General features: G+C 40.8%; 1 protein-coding gene and 1 long non-coding RNA gene across 2 annotated transcripts; one reads left to right on the forward strand and one right to left on the reverse strand.

Moving 5' to 3' along the window:
- The first annotated feature begins 1,720 nt into the window (after positions 1-1,720).
- Positions 1,721-11,473, forward strand: arih1l (ariadne homolog, ubiquitin-conjugating enzyme E2 binding protein, 1 like). Its single transcript, XM_077023092.1, has 14 exons — positions 1,721-2,240; positions 4,656-4,723; positions 4,905-5,049; positions 5,489-5,581; positions 5,696-5,751; positions 5,860-5,926; positions 6,742-6,848; positions 7,075-7,117; positions 7,229-7,300; positions 7,406-7,536; positions 7,645-7,702; positions 8,269-8,529; positions 8,684-8,796; positions 9,656-11,473. Exons 1-14 carry the CDS (start codon positions 1,959-1,961, stop codon positions 9,738-9,740), a joined length of 1,581 nt encoding a protein of 526 aa, XP_076879207.1. The 5' UTR covers positions 1,721-1,958; the 3' UTR covers positions 9,741-11,473.
- Positions 11,474-17,443: 5,970 nt separating this feature from the next.
- Positions 17,444-18,629, reverse strand: LOC143527793 (uncharacterized). Its single transcript, XR_013134264.1, has 2 exons — positions 17,998-18,629; positions 17,444-17,717 (listed from the first exon to the last, which is right to left on the reverse strand). It is a non-coding gene; the product is annotated as an uncharacterized LOC143527793 (long non-coding RNA).
- Positions 18,630-18,747: the final 118 nt, after the last annotated feature.

Raw genomic sequence — 18,747 nt, forward strand, 5'->3', positions numbered from 1 at the left:
TGTTACAGTTTGACTTGCCTTTTAGATTATTTCTGAATGGAGTGGTCTTGAGTTGAGGTGTCTGTGTGAGGAAGAAGTTACAGCAGTGGGGCCCTGGTGTGTGTGAGATAGATACAGCATTGGGTCCAGGTATGAGTTAAAACACTACAAATCAAACAGTGTGCCAAATGGGCCAAACACTCAGTGAAGTTGCATGTTTTGAACACTGTATACAGAACGAGAAGTTGAGTTTTTACTTTTTGACATGCCAGTTCTATAGTGAGGGGATAGAACGTATCACATACAGAAACTATACCTTGCAATTTTTTTATATGGATACATTACATAGCAATGTGTTGTGATTCTGATCAGTTATATACTGGTGTTTGAAACACAATGGTTGCCATTTTCACAGGTTTTTGAAAATGTATAGTAAAAGATCTTTGCTGACTTACATTATTTTTTTAATTCACTAGTTTGAGAATGCTGAATGGAGGACTGGAGAAATAGTTCACTGCTGTACTTTTTCAACGTGGTTGTGTATAGCATTGTCTTTCATGTCATTATTTTATGCAAGTAAAACCCATCTTATTTTCAGTCTTTAAAAGAAAAAAGAATCCAGTTAAACATTATCAAGAAAAATGGCTGTATCATGTATCATAGTGATAAGTTTATCTGAAATCTATAGCTATACTGAAAAATAAATAAATATATGTATATATAATAATAAATGGGGAAAACATATTTATCTGTGGATATATGCTGACTTAAGAAAATTAATGATGTAGCCATTGGTCTTCAAAAGAAAAACATTTCTTTCTATTGTTGCCAGCTACCTTACCAGTCCTTATTTTTCATGAATGAGAATGTATTTAAGATTTGCCTGCACATACACATACACATGAACATACACATTACCCTGCCTGTAAAAGAATAAAACCGTACAGATTTCAGACACCCGAAGCTGTCTGGTTCTTATTCTGGTTCTATATATATTCCTATTAATATAACATGTTTCTGTTCTGTTCAAAGGTTCATTGCAGGTTTTGGAATACTATAAAGCTATGTATTCTATTAGATGCAGATGGTTTTAGATGCAGATAACAGTTTATAGAGAACATACACCTGCTTTATTAAAAACACTTGCTTGTGCATCACTGCTCATCACTGGTCGGTTAGTAACATCAGGGCCAGTGCAGGGCAAACATTTAGATAAAAGACCATTCTCAGTACAGAATTGACATGGCAGAGGCATGGTAGGTAAAACTGTTTTATATCCATCACTGTCAGTGGTCCTGTGGTAGACAGGAGACCGCTGACATAGATTTGTAAGATAGCGAACATTGTCTACAGTATCTAACTACACCCACCACGTTTTCTAACATGTAAGGTTGGTGACAAGTAGAAGTGCAATGAAACAGCCTGAGCTTATGACAGTCTGAAATCAATGAAGACGTTTACCACCTACGCTATTTGAGCCTATTTGGCTCCTGCACACTGATAAGAAAAACTATGAATACTCAAACTGGGATTTAGAGAGCACCATTCGACCCTCTTATGTAGTTCTAAAAGGATTAGGCAAACAATTCCAGTCAAATCGATCTCAAATTAAACCGGCCAGTTGTTTACATTTGTTAATTTTCTTTTTTATTTAATATGCTATTGAGACTGTCTCCATTTATTTATTTAATTTATTAATTTATATATTTATTTATGCGCTGTTTTGCCTCTGGCAATAAGTTTTCCATGCGCATGACGTCGCACACGTAGGTCTTTGTTGGCCTAGCTGAGGCTTCAGTTAGCCGGCTCTGCTAACGCGGTCGCGGGTCCTAGCCTGGACGAGCTAGCTAGCATCGCAGGATTTGGGTTTTTTTTATATCAAGGCATATTTTCCGCTAATACTCCTGTCGTCCTGCTTGCCGCCGCAGACCTCGCGTTTGCAAAAATTTGTCATACGCCAAAAAAAAATACACCACGTAATGGACTCGGACGAGGGTTACAATTATGAATTTGACGACGATGAAGAATGCAGCGAGGACAGCGTTGAGGAGGAACCCGAGGACGACACCTTGGACCTCGGGGAGGTGGAGCTGGTCGACCCGGTGGTAGCCGGCGGTGAGCGGGACGAGTGTGGGGACGCCGGGAGCGGTGGCCTCGGGGCCAGTCAGGACGAAGAGGACTATCGATTCGAAGTTTTAACGACTGAACAGATCCTCCAGCACATGGTTGAGTGTATAAGGGAGGTCAACGAGGTCATTCAGGTACCTGGCCGCGGGGTTTCGCACCCCAACACGGAGTTGTGGAGACTTTGGGCACCGCCGTGTAAAGTTAGCGTGTTTTTGACATATTGACACAGGCCGCGGGTTGCGAAATGGGACAGCAGAGCTAAACCCGGTTTGCCGTGTAGCTTTAACATTTAGCTACAGGCAGTTTGGCAGCTGATAAACACACGTTCATGAAGTGTTTCGCATCTCCATATTTTGTCACTATTGTCACATGACGACTTAGTTCGTGATTTAATGGTGAATTTGTACGTTCAATAAAGCTGAACTTGATGTGGGTTAGGTAGCTGGTTAGCCGTGTAGCATTACTGCTAACGTTGACCCAGTTTTGTGGGGTGCTAGTTCGCTATAGGCTATACCACTTATGTGGAATAAATGTTGTGTGTTATTATTGCTTTTATTGCAGAGTTTGAGTGATACATCAGTGTGAAATTTCAATATTGTTTGTATTATGCCACTGATGAACGTACGTAGTGTGCACATAGCTAAAAACTAGTAATTATCTGACCAGCTAGTTTTACTTGTCAAACAGGTAGCTAGCTAACTAGCTAAGCTAACCGTGTAAATTCAAGCTAGCTAGCTCTGCGAGGTACCAAACACCAGCCAACCTCATGACTAACCGCCAAACACCGGAGCTATTTAAGACGGACGGCTAACGTCATTTTGTTAAGATTTCACAATCGTTAAATAGCGTAATTTCATAGCTGCCTGCCGCAGAGTAATACAGGCTTGGCTAGCTATTTACAGTTAGCCGCTTAGCTGCTAGCCAGCAAATAAAGCTGGATAGAAAACTTCCTTGGCAACGAATACAAACTAGCTCGTTTGTGAGTTTGCTGTCAGCTTTTTGTTCCCAGTGAATCAGTCACTTCAGTACTGATAACCGTCACCGTTATTGACCTGAATACTGGTATCAAAACGAACGAGTCCCTCATTGACAACTAGACACCGGGGGTCTTGTGTAGCAGATGCATGCTAGACATGAACTAAACTAGCTTCCTGCTTGCTGTCTAGTATTTTTCTCATTAACGGTTTTAGTCATTTGTTTTGTGGGGTTAAATGCTCTTTTACTTTCATTTTCCGAACAGATTACTTTACGCTGTGACCATGGATTCTGCCTCAACACTTATTTTCGTATAGGACCAAGTTTTATCGGTGTTGGGAAGAGCTTTCAACACTATACGGAATGAACGTTGATTCTGATTCCAGTTGTATTTCATTTTAAACTCGAGACAAATTCACAGATAAATAAGAAAATGATCAGCGTTAATTTCTGTGATGATTCATTTGAAGAGCATTCTGTTTGTATAGCTTTAACGCAGGGCCTTCACAATACTAGTTAAAAATGCTTTTGTCTTAATATTGATTCTTTCCATAGTGTGATTCTAGCCTTCTAATTGTTGTAAATGTGATTTGTTTGCTTAATAATGGTAAATAATAACAAAAAAAAAATCCTGTACAGTTGTAGCCATTGTGTACACTTGGAACAAGCGTGAGAGCAGAATGGCCCAATGCCACAGTCTTGCTCTTCAGAGAGACAGACCCCTGCAGATCCAAACGCTTGTGCGTTAGCCAAGTGTTGCATTCGTACCTGCAAATAAAGCAGTCTCACTCTGGAACAGAATGCACCATTATCCTGGGTCCATAGTTATACGGCTTAGTGGGTGACTGTTCCTAATCCTGTTTGGTGAATTTAGATCAACCAGAGGCAGTTATTTGTTGTCATGTCTCCCAAAAGTAAGGATTTATTCTCTGTGTGGTTTTGTTTCTAATTGAGACTATATAACTACAAATATGCTCGTATATCTATTCACTTTATGCAAAGCTCCTTGCCAAGTGCTAGCTGTTATGATTTATTTTTCTTTACACACATGGATAAGAAGTAGCAAAGTGATGCAGTATGGAGGAATGGAAGCAGTATGTGCTTGTACCTTCTTGCACTCGTCACATTTCACCACACAGTCCTACAAGTTAAGCAAAACACATACTTTGGTGAAAGACAATAAGTATGTCAATGCTACACCCGATTACTCAGTCGCTGTGCTACAGGCAGCTCTGTTATCCCCGAGTTATCTTAATAAAATAAAAAATAAAAAGAGCAGGACCATTCTGGCTCTGATGAGTTTTGTAATGCTTGTGGTTTGCTTTTTCAAACATAAAGCTGTTCAACGTGTTTCTCTGCCTTTGCATCATTCTAGTAGTGTTTCCTTTAGCTGTATGCCATGCGGGATTCTTTAAAGCTCTCTGGTTCTTGCAGCTGGGGGTATCACTATAGGATTTTCAAGCACAATGCAGTTGAGCCTCAGATTGGTGTGGCATGAACATTGACTGGGAATCCGGAGGATGAGATCAGCTTTGTAGCTCTCTCTCTCTCTCACTGTGTTGTCTTTGTTCTAGAATCCTGCGACTATAACCAGAATACTCCTCAGTCACTTCAACTGGGACAAAGAGAAGCTTATGGAGAGGCAAGTGTATCCTCTCCAACCCTAAGTCCATGGGTCGCCATTGTAGTATTTAAGCAATAAAATTATTTGCATGGCCACAGATGAGTCTGAATTAAGCTCATAACGAATGCATTTGGGGCATTTTCATATACAGTGTGTAATGCAAAATAGTGGTAATGTTACAATCCATCTTGCTTTGCAGGTATTTTGATGGGAATCTCGATAAGTTGTTCTCCGAGTGCCATGTCATAAACCCCAGTAAGAAGGCGAGGACGCGGCCGATGAGTACACGTTCCTCCAGTCAGGACATGCACTGTCAGATCTGCTACCTGAACTACCCAAACTCGGTCAGTGAGTGAAGCTATAGTGCCACTTTGTGAAATTCAGTTCTCAGCAGAAAGACAAAATGAAATGGATCATAATAAATGTTAATGTCTTGTGCATTTCCCTCACTGCTCTGCCATGATCTGCTTAGAAATTAAGACATTTTAGAAGTGCGCTAGCATAAATGCTTTTTATTGGAGATTTTGAACAAACAAGGATTTTGATTTTAAAATTGATGGTGGTGTCTCTTGGACAAAATGACCAGGAATGTGAACAAAAAAGTTTAAAATTTCTGGTTGATTTCTGCTGGGGTTTGTAACACTCATGGGGCATTTTATTTTCACAAATTCCCTTGTTTGGTGAGTAGTGCCTGGACGTTGCCTTGGAATAGCCCAAGGCTGTTCTCCAGTGTTGGTCCGTACGAGTGGACCTGTTCTTTTACCACCTGCTTTTCTCTTGCAGTACTTCACAGGGCTTGAGTGTGGACATAAGTTCTGCATGCAGTGCTGGGGCGACTACCTGACTACCAAAATTATCGAGGAGGGCATGGGCCAGGTTAGGCCCTGCATTGAGCTTTACATGGAAATTTTACGTTGTAAGTGCTGTGGGGTATTACCAATAGTTGCATGTTTTGCTAAATATGCTATATATTTCTTCCCCCCCTTTCAGACCATCTCTTGTCCTGCTCACAACTGTGACATTCTGGTTGACGACAACACTGTAATGTAAGCTGTCCTATTCAGTAGTGTGATTTACTTAATGAATTTAATTGACACCGTTTTACTTACAACAGGGTGTCAAATTTTGCCTTGTGCATTGTTTGTTCTGTGCAGGCGGTTGATCACTGATTCAAAAGTGAAATTAAAGTACCAACACCTAATCACAAATAGTTTTGTAGAGGTAAGTCCACTTGTGTTTGATGTGTGCATACCTATTTAGCCTACACCAAGTCATGCCTCTGAAAGTAGAGCTCGAGTAGGATGTCATATCCACAGGGTCTCAGTGGAGCTGCAGGGCTTCACTCCAGCCCAGCAGAAGCACACCTAATTCATCTTTAATCAGCTGCTCTACCTCTTAAGTGAGATTTTATCAGATTTATCAGTAATGCTCTTACTAGTGGGTCAGATTGCCTACTCCTGTTCTATTTATTTCAACATTAAAACATATTACACAAACTGATAAGAGAGAATGTTGGCAGCTCCATGTATTTCCCCTGCAGTTTAACTTTACAGGCTATTCAACAAACCCTTTTTGAGCTAAGGACTGCTAGGTCTGAATATATTTTATAAGCCATGTAGGCTCTGCACATCTCCCACCCCCAGGCCAGGCACAGTAAAATGAGACTGCACATCACCACCCAAAAATGATTTAATCTCTTACTGTTCTCAGACGTGCGAGCTATGATAATCACCATGGCCCAAAACAACAAAAAACTACCCTCAAAACCTACCAAAACATGAAAGGCTCTTTCATCCCCATTCTCCACCCAGTGAACCAGACACTGGGACCTAAATGCTGGGCACCTGCAGATAAATAGAGAGAGAGACAGAGACACATCCACCAAGACAGATGCACCATGTCTAGGCTACTTGAGTTAAATTCACTAAATCACCGGGTATAATTGCAGGTCTTCAGTTTGTGGCTTAAGGAGCCTGGTGTTTAGGCCACATGGTGGCGCCAGCGTCATGACCCATCTATCTCCTCCTCTCCTGTAGTGTAATAGGCTGCTGAAATGGTGTCCGGCTCCTGACTGCCATCACGTTATTAAAGTGCAGTATCCAGATGCCAAACCAGTGCGGTGCAAATGTGGCAGACAGTTCTGGTAAGAGTTTAAGATCCATGGTCTTGGGTTGCATGGTCTTGCTAAGCCATTGTGTAGTTAGTACTAACATAGTGGCTGTGGGCCTAAGTTATTGGGAATGTATTTTCCACAAGCGTTCACACACTATTGTCTGATCAGAAAGGCAGCACAGTCTAAATGGTTATCGTTATGTACATGTATAGATCACTCTAGACACAAGGCTAACATTCTTGTTCTGTCTGTTTAGCTTCAATTGCGGAGAAAACTGGCATGACCCAGTAAAGTGTAAGGTGTGTTAACCCTTGTGTCATTAAAGAGCACTAGAAACAGGATTCTGAAAGTGTTTAAATAAAGTTGTTTACTATTACTTATGTATATATTTACCTCTTTCTTCTATCAAGTGGCTGAGGAAGTGGATTAAGAAATGTGATGATGACAGTGAAACATCTAACTGGATTGCCGCAAATACCAAGGTATAAAAAGCTTCCCAATAAATGTTTTCTACAGTATAAGTTGTTTTGGGTTAGGATGTAAACCCGTGATGTGTGACGTCCGTCTGACTTTGCTTGTGCCTTTAGGAGTGCCCCAAATGCCACGTGACCATTGAGAAGGACGGCGGCTGTAACCACATGGTGTGCCGTAACCAGAACTGCAAGGCGGAGTTCTGCTGGGTGTGCCTGGGTCCCTGGGAGCCTCACGGCTCTGCCTGGTGAGTCTGGGCCCACCCTGGGCACCTTGTTCTGCACGTGTGTAGAAGGCTGCTGAATAGCACCTAGAACATTCTAGATGTTCGCTAAGGTGATGTCCTGTTCTGCAGGTATAACTGCAATCGTTACAACGAAGATGACGCAAAGGCAGCGAGAGATGCCCAAGAGGTAATTTCCCTCTGCTGGTCTGTCAGCTCACACTGCTTCAGATGCATGTTGTATGACTTACCAGCTTCATTTTCCTCGTCTGCTCATCAGCTGTGTACTCAGATGTTGGGTGATATTTTGTTCATTTGTTATGGTATTTTTGTTAACTTGCTGTCTGCTGTCATGTTTTCAATGGTCTCTCTCTTTCTGAATGAAAGCTCTAGATGATTTGTTGCTTATTTGTGTATAAATGCTTATTCACCACTTTATGCTGTATTTGTACATGTTTGCATTAAGAGTTTTGACAAATGCAGTTAAAGTATAAATCTGTATATGTATAAAAGCATTTAGTTAACAGTCAGAACCAGGCCACTCATGAAGGAGGCCAATGAAGGTGGACCCAGCACATACAGACACAGGGCTCCATTGTAGTCAGTCAGCTTTGGGCCACACTAGTGCTGGATTACAGCTGGATCACATTCCATGATGCACAGCTAAAGTCTGCATGTACGTATCAAAGTGTCCACTTGGTGTGTGTGTGTGTGTGTGTGTGTGTGTGTGTGTGTGTGTGTGCGCCTGCCTAACAGAGGTCCCGTGCAGCACTGCAGCGCTACCTGTTCTACTGCAACCGCTACATGAACCACATGCAGAGCCTGCGTTTCGAGCACAAGCTCTACGCCCAGGTGAAGCAGAAGATGGAGGAGATGCAGCAGCACAACATGTCGTGGATCGAGGTGCAGTTCCTGAAGAAGGCCGTGGACGTGCTGTGCCAGTGCCGCTCCACACTTATGTTCACCTACGTCTTTGCCTTCTACCTCAAGAAGAACAACCAGTCCATCATCTTCGAGGTGTGCACCACCAGGGTTCGCGGAGAGTTGCTGCCATTTTTATCGTTTGGATTACAAATAAAAAAAACTCATGTTGAGTACTTAGACAGCAGGGAAAATAACAGTTTAAAATCAGTAGTATTTGAGTTGAATGGTTTTATACTCTGTCCTCCAGAACAATCAGGCTGACCTGGAGAATGCCACAGAGGTGCTGTCTGGCTATCTGGAACGAGATATCTCCCAGGATTCCTTGCAAGACATTAAACAGAAAGTCCAGGATAAGTATAGGTGAGTTGTGAACACGAGCACTTAATGAGCCTGGCCCATGTTATAGTTCATGGATTTCAAAATGTTCTTGAACTTTGGGTCTCTCTTTTTATATATAAAAACATATTAAAAAATAAACATATTTGGGTCTGTATTTTTTATTTACATATATATATGTATATATGTATGTATATGTATATATATATATATATATATATATATATATATATATATATATATATATATATATATATATATATATATATATATATATATATATATATATATATGTATATGTACCCTTTTTATTTTCGGAAAAGTTTTAATAAAACATGGTCATTATAACTAAATGAATTTGAAACAAAGATATACATAAATCATCATCAGTCCTGATCTGTCCAGACATGAACCCGGTCGACTGTAATCTTGGAGCTTGACTCAACAACAGGTTTACGAATCATGTGACGTGAGCAATCTGAAGTAGCGCTTGGTCAACACAACTAGTCATGGACACATGTCCACATGCCAAAATGGACGAAACCATTGATTAGTGGGGCAGATGCAAAAGGAGGACATGTTTTTGTTCATTTTGTGCTTGACTTATCATTCATTAATGTTGAAATTATTACTGTTCTCATTAGAAGATACCATGTAAATCTAGAAATACATTTTCTCTGATTTCACAAGGTAGACACTATTATGTAAATAATTCATATATCACTATCAAATTCATTTAGCTGTTATTCTATGTTTAATTACAATTGCTAAGAAATAATAAGGTAATGAGTATATTTGTTATACTCAAAACTCCCTGCAGTCTGCTCACACATGTACTGACATGTGATGATCTGGACGTTTCTCTGGTCTCATCCATCTCTAGATACTGTGAGAGTCGGCGGCGGGTTCTGCTGCAGCATGTGCACGAGGGCTATGAGAAGGACTTATGGGAGTACATAGAGGACTGAGGAGTCCTCCAACCATGAACTCCCTGCAAGGAAGAACCCAACCCCCCCCCAACGGTTCAACGAGCGCTGTGGTCCCTCCCCCACACTCCTCTCAACCATCTCCATACATCCTGTATTGCATCCTCTTTTTCATGGCTTTTGATTTTTTTTTTTTTGCTTGTTTGTTTTTACTGAGAATTTAAGTTAATTTTATTTGAATAAAAAGTTAGACTATAAAAGACGACTCACGATGTCAGTATTGCAGTCTGCAGCAGAGTTGATTGTGAACACTGCGTCTTCTGTCCTACGGTGATTTGTGTGGAGGCTCCCTCAGTAGTTTCTTTTTTCTTAGTTTCTTAATTTTTTAGTAGTTTGGTTTAAAATGGACATAGCTTTACATGTTGGAGCCATGTGCGGTTGTGTTTGGAATGCTGGTGGGCGTGGCTTCAAGCTTGTTTTCCTCAAAAGCAGAGGTCTTTAGGCACTGGGATGGAGACATTTCAAGCTGTAAATAATGTATGTGCATGGAACATGGCATGGGATGCATTTCTTTTTGTGTTTTGTTTTTATTTTTTTGTTTGTTTCAAAATATTTATTTCTTTACAGATATTTGAAAATGTGTGGCAGCCCAGTGTGACGGGGTGACGTCTCAGCTTCCGTTTCCTTCATGTTGGGTTTTGGGGTTTAACAATTTTTTTGGAGGGGTGAGAAAATGTTAAGATTCAAATACAAAAGGACTTAAGCCCCAAACAGGGGCACAGGATCACCTCCCACAAGACAGAGTGCAGGTAGCCTTAACATTAAGTACATTAAGTACTGTTGTCGGATGCAGACGAGCCCTTCCTAGGTTGAACATGCAGGACCAGACTGCTTTTAGGTTGGACTGGAATAGAACTTTCCAGCTAACTTTAATAATTTAAGTCAATCACCTGCACATTGTCTTAGCCTAATTAAAGGCCATACCCCTTCCCTAAAACAACTATGATTTGCTGGTTAATAAACTACTAGTTGTTTCATGAGAGCAAACATGAGTGATATTCACTCAGCAGACGGCACATGCCCCTAGAGCTTTTACCTTTTTCTTTTAATCTTTATTTAAGAAAATAAGCACCTGCACCTTTTGTGTTTGAGGAGGCAGTTGTCATATTAAAAGCATTTATATGATATTACACTAGCCAGCCTGGTGGTGACCAGATTCACTAACACTAAGAAGTGGAGAAGTAGCAAATCAAAGATTTTGTAATGGAAATTTTCTTGTGTGTTTAGCTAATACAGAACCATGCTAAAACTACTAATGTACAGACTGTTCCAAATTTCCAGTTCAGTATCTGTGACTAAATCTGGCACTTGCACAGAATATGCACATTCAACATTTATTTGCAACATGATTATTTTAATGGGAGAGAATTCCTCCAACCTCCCCTTTTTTTGCCTTTTTGAGACATTTCATAAGTACCCATTTGAACATTGCATATGTATCTGAACTTGTTTTGTAAGGTAGCTGGCACCTTTTACTGTCATTCACGCTCATGGCTCTCAAAACGTTGCCTGGAGTGTTTCCTCAAACCCTCATCGCAAGACACACAAAGGACTTCAGTGTTGGCTGTGCTGGGAGATCTTTTCACCAAAGTGTGGATCTAGAATAAAAAATCAACTGCCTCTGATCAGAGAAATGTTCATCTTCAGTGGCTTTCATGTGTTATAACCATTCTTACAAACAAATGTCCTATTTAAATAAATCTCATTCAAAAGTATCAAGCTTTATTTATTTTTAAATCTAATGCAAGCTTCTGTACTTGCACACTACATGCCATCTTTTCTAATTTATCAGGCATGAGTTCCAGTATTCATAATTCAGAGGTGAGGTTTGCACATCTTTTAAGAGTCACATTCTACTTCTAGAATAGGCCGGTGGAAAAGTGAGAAAGCAATTGTGGATAGAATGCTTTCAGATTAGAGACTAGTTTCAGATTAAGAGGAAGATGTTTTCAAAGTCGCCATCATTGTTAGTGGTTTGTCAGAGTTTATTTAGTTTGTTTTCATATACATGACCTAAAAATTCATCAGTTACTGGTATTTGAAATGCATGTATTTGTGTCCGGATTTTTTATTTCTGTTGACATCTATAAACCTGTTAGCAGCATTTGGATTATAAAATGTTTACAATTGCCTTTACGTCTTTTATAATAGTAAGTTATTTAAGAATATTTTTTTAAGAAGAGGGTTTTTGCAGATGAGACTGAGTTTGCACTCGTCTTGATAATTTAATGCTTGAAAGTATGAATGACGATGCACATGTACACAATGTTTCACAAGGGGGCGCACAAGTTAATACCAGTTTAACCAGTTCTTCTGCCTGTTTACCCACCTTATTTAAATCGGATTACTAATCGGCATTGACCTGAGGGCCCACATTACAATGATGTTTGTACAACGTAATGAACATTAGACTTTGTTGTTGTTGACTACATTGCCTATAGTTTTAGCATTTACTTTTTTCAGATGTCTGGTCCACGGCATCTTCGAAGATTTGCCCTGACAATACAAGGTGATTTCACTGTGACTGTTAGCATCCGAAATGGAGTGTAAAGAGGTAACTTTCACTGTATGGGTTTAGTGACAGTGTGTATGCAAAACACTTAAGTTTCAGTTTCTGCATGCAAAAGGCCCCACTATCCCGTTACCAGTTACAACAAACCATTTCCCAAATAGTGCCTCAGAACTGCCATGGTAAAACAAAGAATGTGAGGGTCGTGAACGTTTTCATAGAGAAATTATGTATTCTGAGGTAGGCTAGGACCCTTCACAAAAATAATAATAAATAAAACAATTATGTAATTAATGATTTTGCACTCCTGATTTCCTTAATAAGACTAGAACTACTTTTAGTTTTATGAATGGGGAAAAAATGTCAATCACATTTACTGCACTGTTTTAAGGAACCTCAGCATCTGCATTGAATTTACATCAGCGTTGGTCAGTCTAAAACAACCTGCTTCAGTTCCTGGGCTTCTCCTGGACATTGAGCCATTTGACTGCTGATCTCATACTGCAGGACAAAGGTTATACTACACCTATTGCTGAAACTACTCTAAATATTATATTATAAAGTAATAAGATAGATGCTGTCTAATTAGCATCTATAATAATACATTTGCTCATATTAAAAGGTTACAGTAAATAACATGAATTATTTTACTGGATGCAATCATGACAGTCTCATAGAAAACCTCTATGTTTTATTTATGTCAGCTCTACGTGCATTGAACAGTGCATTTAAGTCATGTGCAGCAGTTCTGTACACCTGTCAGATGCTGGCAGCACTGGAGGTGATGAATGCAAACATGGGCCTCCTTAAGAGACCCCCTTTCACACGTGTAAACCCCAAAAACGGTTTGTATGCTGCTGCGTTCCATCACGCTGAGACTGCCGTGAACTCCACAACTCACAGGTGGTGGGGAAATGTTCATCTTGGGGAGGGAGGAACCTCATTGCGTTGGTGGTGTTTGGGAGTCTGCTACACATGCAGGCAGGAGTGTTGTCTTCTTCGTCTTCTACCTCTGGAGTGCCATGGACGTGTTCAGGTGACACAGATGTCAAGCTGGAGCGGAGTGTGAGGTGAGTGTCATAGGTCGTCAGATCTGATCTCTGACCCCCAGATGTTCGTGGCCTCTCCAAGTATCCAGGGATGGAGTGGAGGGCTCTTGCATGTCTGTTGCATGTCAATATTTCAGTATTTATTATTCCCTCCACCTCAGTCAAAAGCCCAGTTCAGGCTGAAAAAGCAGCTCCAAAGCATAATGCTACAACTACTGTTCTTCAACTGTGGGTGTGGTTGTATACTTGTGATGTGGAACGTTAATTTGGTACCAATGATACCTTTTGGAATAATGGCCAAAATGCTGAACTTTCGTCTCAAAAGACCATAAATAATATGAGAAGCATACTGTCATGTAGAATGTAACTGGTACTTGCTTTCACGTCTGTCTCCTCCCATCCTATCAATCTTGTTTCATTTTTTGTAACATTCTGTTTTGTAACATTCGCCTGATCGATACTCTTTAACAATGAGATCTTTATAAATCCTTTGCAGATTTATTAAAATGCAATTAAGTAAACGTCAGGTAAAAGCTGACCAGAACAGCTGAAATAATATGGGGTTAAACAATGTCTCTTTAATGGATAGCAGGTGTGGGCTGACTACTGGGTAATCAGTTTGGAAAGTGATTGGTTATTTCTGAACACAGCCACATCCCTAGTTATATGGGGGGTGTGCGCACTTAGACAATCTCATTTGTTTTAGATTTTTATTTATTTTCATTTTCACCTCTAAATGATGTCAGTTTGTTTTTCAACTGAATTGCTCATATTGTAGATCACATTTAAGGTTGAAATAAATCTGAAAACCTTTATCTCGGTCAGAATTTTTGCACCACAAAAAGTAGCATTTTAACAGAGTTGTGTAAACTTTTTAAAATGCACTGTACTGTATATTATTGGCTTGGCGCAGGTTACATGGCCTGTCTTTACCCACCAAAAAATGTGGCAATTTGATGACTCAGAGACTTGCATACTCTCTGTACTTGTTTTACAGGTCTCTTCATAAATATCAGGTATCTGGTAAGACTTTTCCGACTGAAACGTGACTGATGCTTGCAAAAACAAATGGATGTGTGATTTTTACGTCCTCATATTAATTGTATGATTATTTTGTGTAATTGGTAACTGTACAACTATGTAATTGGTGATATGTAACTAGAACTTCTGGGAGGATGTATGTTGTGTTTTTGTGACGATGGGCGCAGGGTGACGGACGAGGCACGAGTCCACTGTTCTTTGCACACACATCACTTTATTTATAACAGAAATAGCGCAGACAGCGCACGAAGAACACTTACACATTAATCTTGTGTGACTCAAACAAAGATGAGCACGTGACACTGCACGAACACACATTAAATAGACAAACCACATAAGCACTGAGTGATCACGAGATGAGCCACAGGTGAGACCGATGAACACACTCAGACACATCCACACCCATGAATATCCACAGATGCAGACGTCTAGACGTAAACAACATAAACACATGCCCAAAGAGGAGGGGTCAGGGGCTGTACCTTGACAATTTTCATAACTAATAATATTAAGTTACAGCAAGATACATTTTTATTGTTGTAAACCAGACAATAAAAGTATCACTTTATGAAATCTTTATTTTCTCCATTCAGCTTGTCACATTACGGTCCCCAACCCCTCCCTTTTGGGCGTGTGTTATATGTCTGAAGCCTGGTTTAAGCCTGGTTTATACTCGACGCGCCGCGAGCGGCGCGAGGGTCCGCGCGGCGAAAATGACGTAATCACTGTGGCTCCGCCCGTGCGCGAGGGCCGAATTTTGTAACTTCGCGCGCGCGCCGCGCTTCAGCGCGATGGACAAAGTCATGTTTGCCGGGTTCATACACCTTTACAAGGTGGAATTAAAGCACTTGTACGTCACTTTAAAGGTCCATTTCAATATTTCCCAGCACGTTAAACTTAATTAAGTTAAATGTTTATACATATACTCGAAATGAATCGAAATAATTCGCTTTTTTATCACATTATTTAATGGTGGTTTATTTTCAAAACGCCCAATCTTAACGTCTTCACGTTCTCTCATGTTTCGTCCTGGAATTACAAGAGGCTCGTATTTGTTAACATATCGTTTCGGACAACACTGCAAAGCCATAATTACGTTTGATGCCTGATGTGTCTCTGCGGTCTCTGGTCAGGTAAAAATGTTCTTTCACCGGTTTTGCAGGGGTTTTTTATTCTCCACTGCCACCTATCGCCACCTATCGTTTCGGAGAACACTGCAGCGACGCTCGCGACGTTCGCGAAAGTATAAACGCCTACACCGCTCGCGCAGGGTCGCGCGAGGTGGGCGGAGCCGCGCGCTACGGTCGCTCGCGAAAGTATAAACCAGGCTTGAGTGTTAAACGTGCGCTGTCTGCGCTATTTGTAAAGACGAATAAAGTAATGTCTGTAGCGAACAGGATTCCGTGTCTCGTCCTTCACCCAGTCGCCAGCGTTACACAGCTGGTTCATTGCAAACACAGAAATGCCACAAGACAACGAAACGGAGCAAGCAAGTCCATATTTAAAGCTTAAATTAATATTATTTTTATAATCAGTTTCTGGAAGAAATTGACTTTTTGTAAGTTTTGTTCAACTCCTCTCACATTTATTAAAATACAAGTATTTAAATTCTGTAGTGATCCATAGTAGCCAATCAGGGTAGCTCAAACAAAGATAATTTCCAGATAAAATAAGTCTATTGTACGGAGCCCCGTAGGGGTCACTGGCGAAAAAAAAATTTGAGGAGCAAAATCCGTACGCATGGATTAATAAACCGTACGTACGGATTACTAAACCGTACGCACGGATTACTAAACCGTACGCACGGATTACTAAACCGTACGTACGGATTTATAAACCGTACGTACGGATTACTAAACCGTACGCACGGATTACTAAACCGTACGCACGGATTACTAAACCGTACGTACGGATTTATAAACCGTACGTACGGATTACTAAATCGTACGCACGGATTACTAAACCGTACGCACGGATTTATAAAACGTATAATAATTTATAAAACGTAGCTTTCTCCCTAGTAACCCCTCCAGGGCTCCGTAGTGGCCAGTCGCTACAAGTTCCCTCAGCATCTCTGCTTTAAGGAACACGTGTAGCTAGCGTCACGTTTATTATAAATAATGGACAGTTTCTTGATATTTCTTCAAGAAAACAGGCGATTGGACGACATTACTGTGTCAACCTTTCGTGATGAAAAGGTAAATATAAGCAAGAAACGTAAAACTAAGCAGACAGTATCAGAGAGTTGGTAGACAATGGAGTTGTGTGCACCATGCAACCTACGTGTCTCGTACATAGTTAACAACGGGTTTATAATGTAATGAAATTGAGCTTTACTGCTGTTTGGTATGGTACAAGTGTGTTAAGCCGATGGGTTTGTTAAAAATGACTCACATATTCGTCCTCGAGTCTGTACGTACAAAGTTCTGGAAAGTTCTCCCAGACCCATCTTATCACTGATTAAACTTGGATAAATCGGGTTTTAATTTTGAAAATAAAAAGTTAGTCAAATTAATAAACACGTCCTCTGACATGGTATATTTAGAACTGATGGTGATTTTACAACTGACGGTGGTGACAGTGGCCTCGTTACAAATATACAATTCCAGAATGTATTTAACTATTTGGTTCAAAAACAATTCTGAGCCCTGTGATTAACATTTTTCAAGGAATATAAGGTACAATTAATATCATTAAGTGTACCCCATCCACATATCACCAAATATGTGTCAGTGCGCAGTGTCTTGTGCTCGTCGTTGTCTAATGGCGCATTTCCACTAGGGCCTGCTTGGCGCGGTACGGTTCGATACGGGTCGCTTCGCAACGGAACGGTACGGTCGCGTTGTGTTTCCATTACAATGGTGAACCACCCCAATGTGGGTGGAGTCGCTGTTGGCGCGCGGGTTGTAGTGTCGTGACATCATTTGTATGCGACCACAACACCGGCACAACACCCCTTAACAAATAGCATTATTGTATCTTATTTATCTTTATCTTCATTATTGTATGTGGTTGCTCTAATTATTGATAATAATTTGGTATTACTCAAACAGGCTGAATACACCCTGCATAAAAAGCATCAGTCATACAATCAAATGAAATCAAACTTTATTATGAAATAGATATTTAAAGTACAACATATGTAAATTATAGTTATAGTTTAAAAAAGTGCAAAAAGCAAATATATACGTATAGCTTTATATGAAATAAATATTTATAGTACTACAAGCAACATTTTGTGTGCTTTTACTGGCGTCTGTCTCGCATGGTGTTCACAAGTTCGCCAAGCACCCCGAGGAAAGCCCGGTTGAAGGAAACATTTTCCGCCAACTCCGCTCGCCTCGTCAATGGAAGGGGAATCTTGAACGTAAAAAATAACAAATATTAAACACAAGTATTCCCGTGAAAGCAACAACAATATAGCGTAACTGCACAAAATGTGTAGCACGTCATCGCTGCTATGGCTACAGCTAACTAGCAAGGCTAAGAGCTAGCTATTGTACAGTAGTGACTGTGGTGGTAACATTAACTACAAACACAGCTCTAAATTCCTGCGTTTACAATAGATGCGTTCATATTACGTTCATATTACATCTTTTACGAGCCTAGTAGTAAAACTGTGAAATCACAATACACTCACCATTCTCCGTGGCCTCCAGCACCGACATCGTCGTGTCCAGCACGTTTTCTCTTCCGTTACTGGCTGGCCGGTGACCGTATACGACATCCATTTGCTGGAACCATTTCCAGTCTTTGCGGTTTGCTCCGCTGCGTCCGTTATGGTCCTTCACCGCCCGGTAATCGCGTTAAGCTTTTTTAGCTTGGACCGACCGGCACTGCTGAACGGACCGCTGGTAGCCATGAGTGGCCATTAGCGCGGAAACATCGCTAAAAACCTTTACATTTCTAGTGCCCCTGTCCAGTTCACCCTGGATTTTTTGATCGCTGATTATTAACAGAAAGGTTTGTATCTCGGCGTTTGACCAGGGAACAGACTTCGCTCCTTGGGTTTTAAAAATGGCTGAGGAGTCCATAGCATAGCGGAGGAGTCGCTCTCCTGACGCACCCTGTGACGACACTCCCTGGCCAATCAGTGTCATGCTGTTCCTCCACGTCACAGAACTGTACCGCTTCGGAACGGTTAGAACCTCGAGCGAGTCGGTACGAAAAAAGTACCCAAAGGGGCCGGCTAAACGGGTCCTGGTACTAATGGAAACACTCACAAACCGACCCGTATCGAACCGTACCGCGCCAAGCAGGCCCTAGTGGAAATGCGCCATAAGTCTGCACGTTTGCGTGTATTTATGTGAGTTTGTACGTGCGCATACAGCGCCATCTGTTGTCCATTAAACGTGACGCCTGTTGTCAAGCCTGTTGTCAATTTGTGTCT

This window comes from Brachyhypopomus gauderio, chromosome 12 (genome assembly GCF_052324685.1).
Source record: "Brachyhypopomus gauderio isolate BG-103 chromosome 12, BGAUD_0.2, whole genome shotgun sequence".
In the NCBI taxonomy this organism is placed as follows: Eukaryota; Metazoa; Chordata; class Actinopteri; order Gymnotiformes; family Hypopomidae; genus Brachyhypopomus; species Brachyhypopomus gauderio.

Excerpts from the sequence above, each read along its gene's own strand:
- arih1l (XM_077023092.1), top strand. The coding sequence starts at position 1,959 with ATGGACTCGGACGAGGGTTACAATTATGAATTTGACGACGATGAAGAA. Across the intron at positions 6,849-7,074 it reads AAATGTGGCAGACAGTTCTG|CTTCAATTGCGGAGAAAACT; the intron begins GTAAGAGTTTAA and ends CTGTCTGTTTAG. Across the intron at positions 8,797-9,655 it reads AAAGTCCAGGATAAGTATAG|ATACTGTGAGAGTCGGCGGC; the intron begins GTGAGTTGTGAA and ends ATCCATCTCTAG.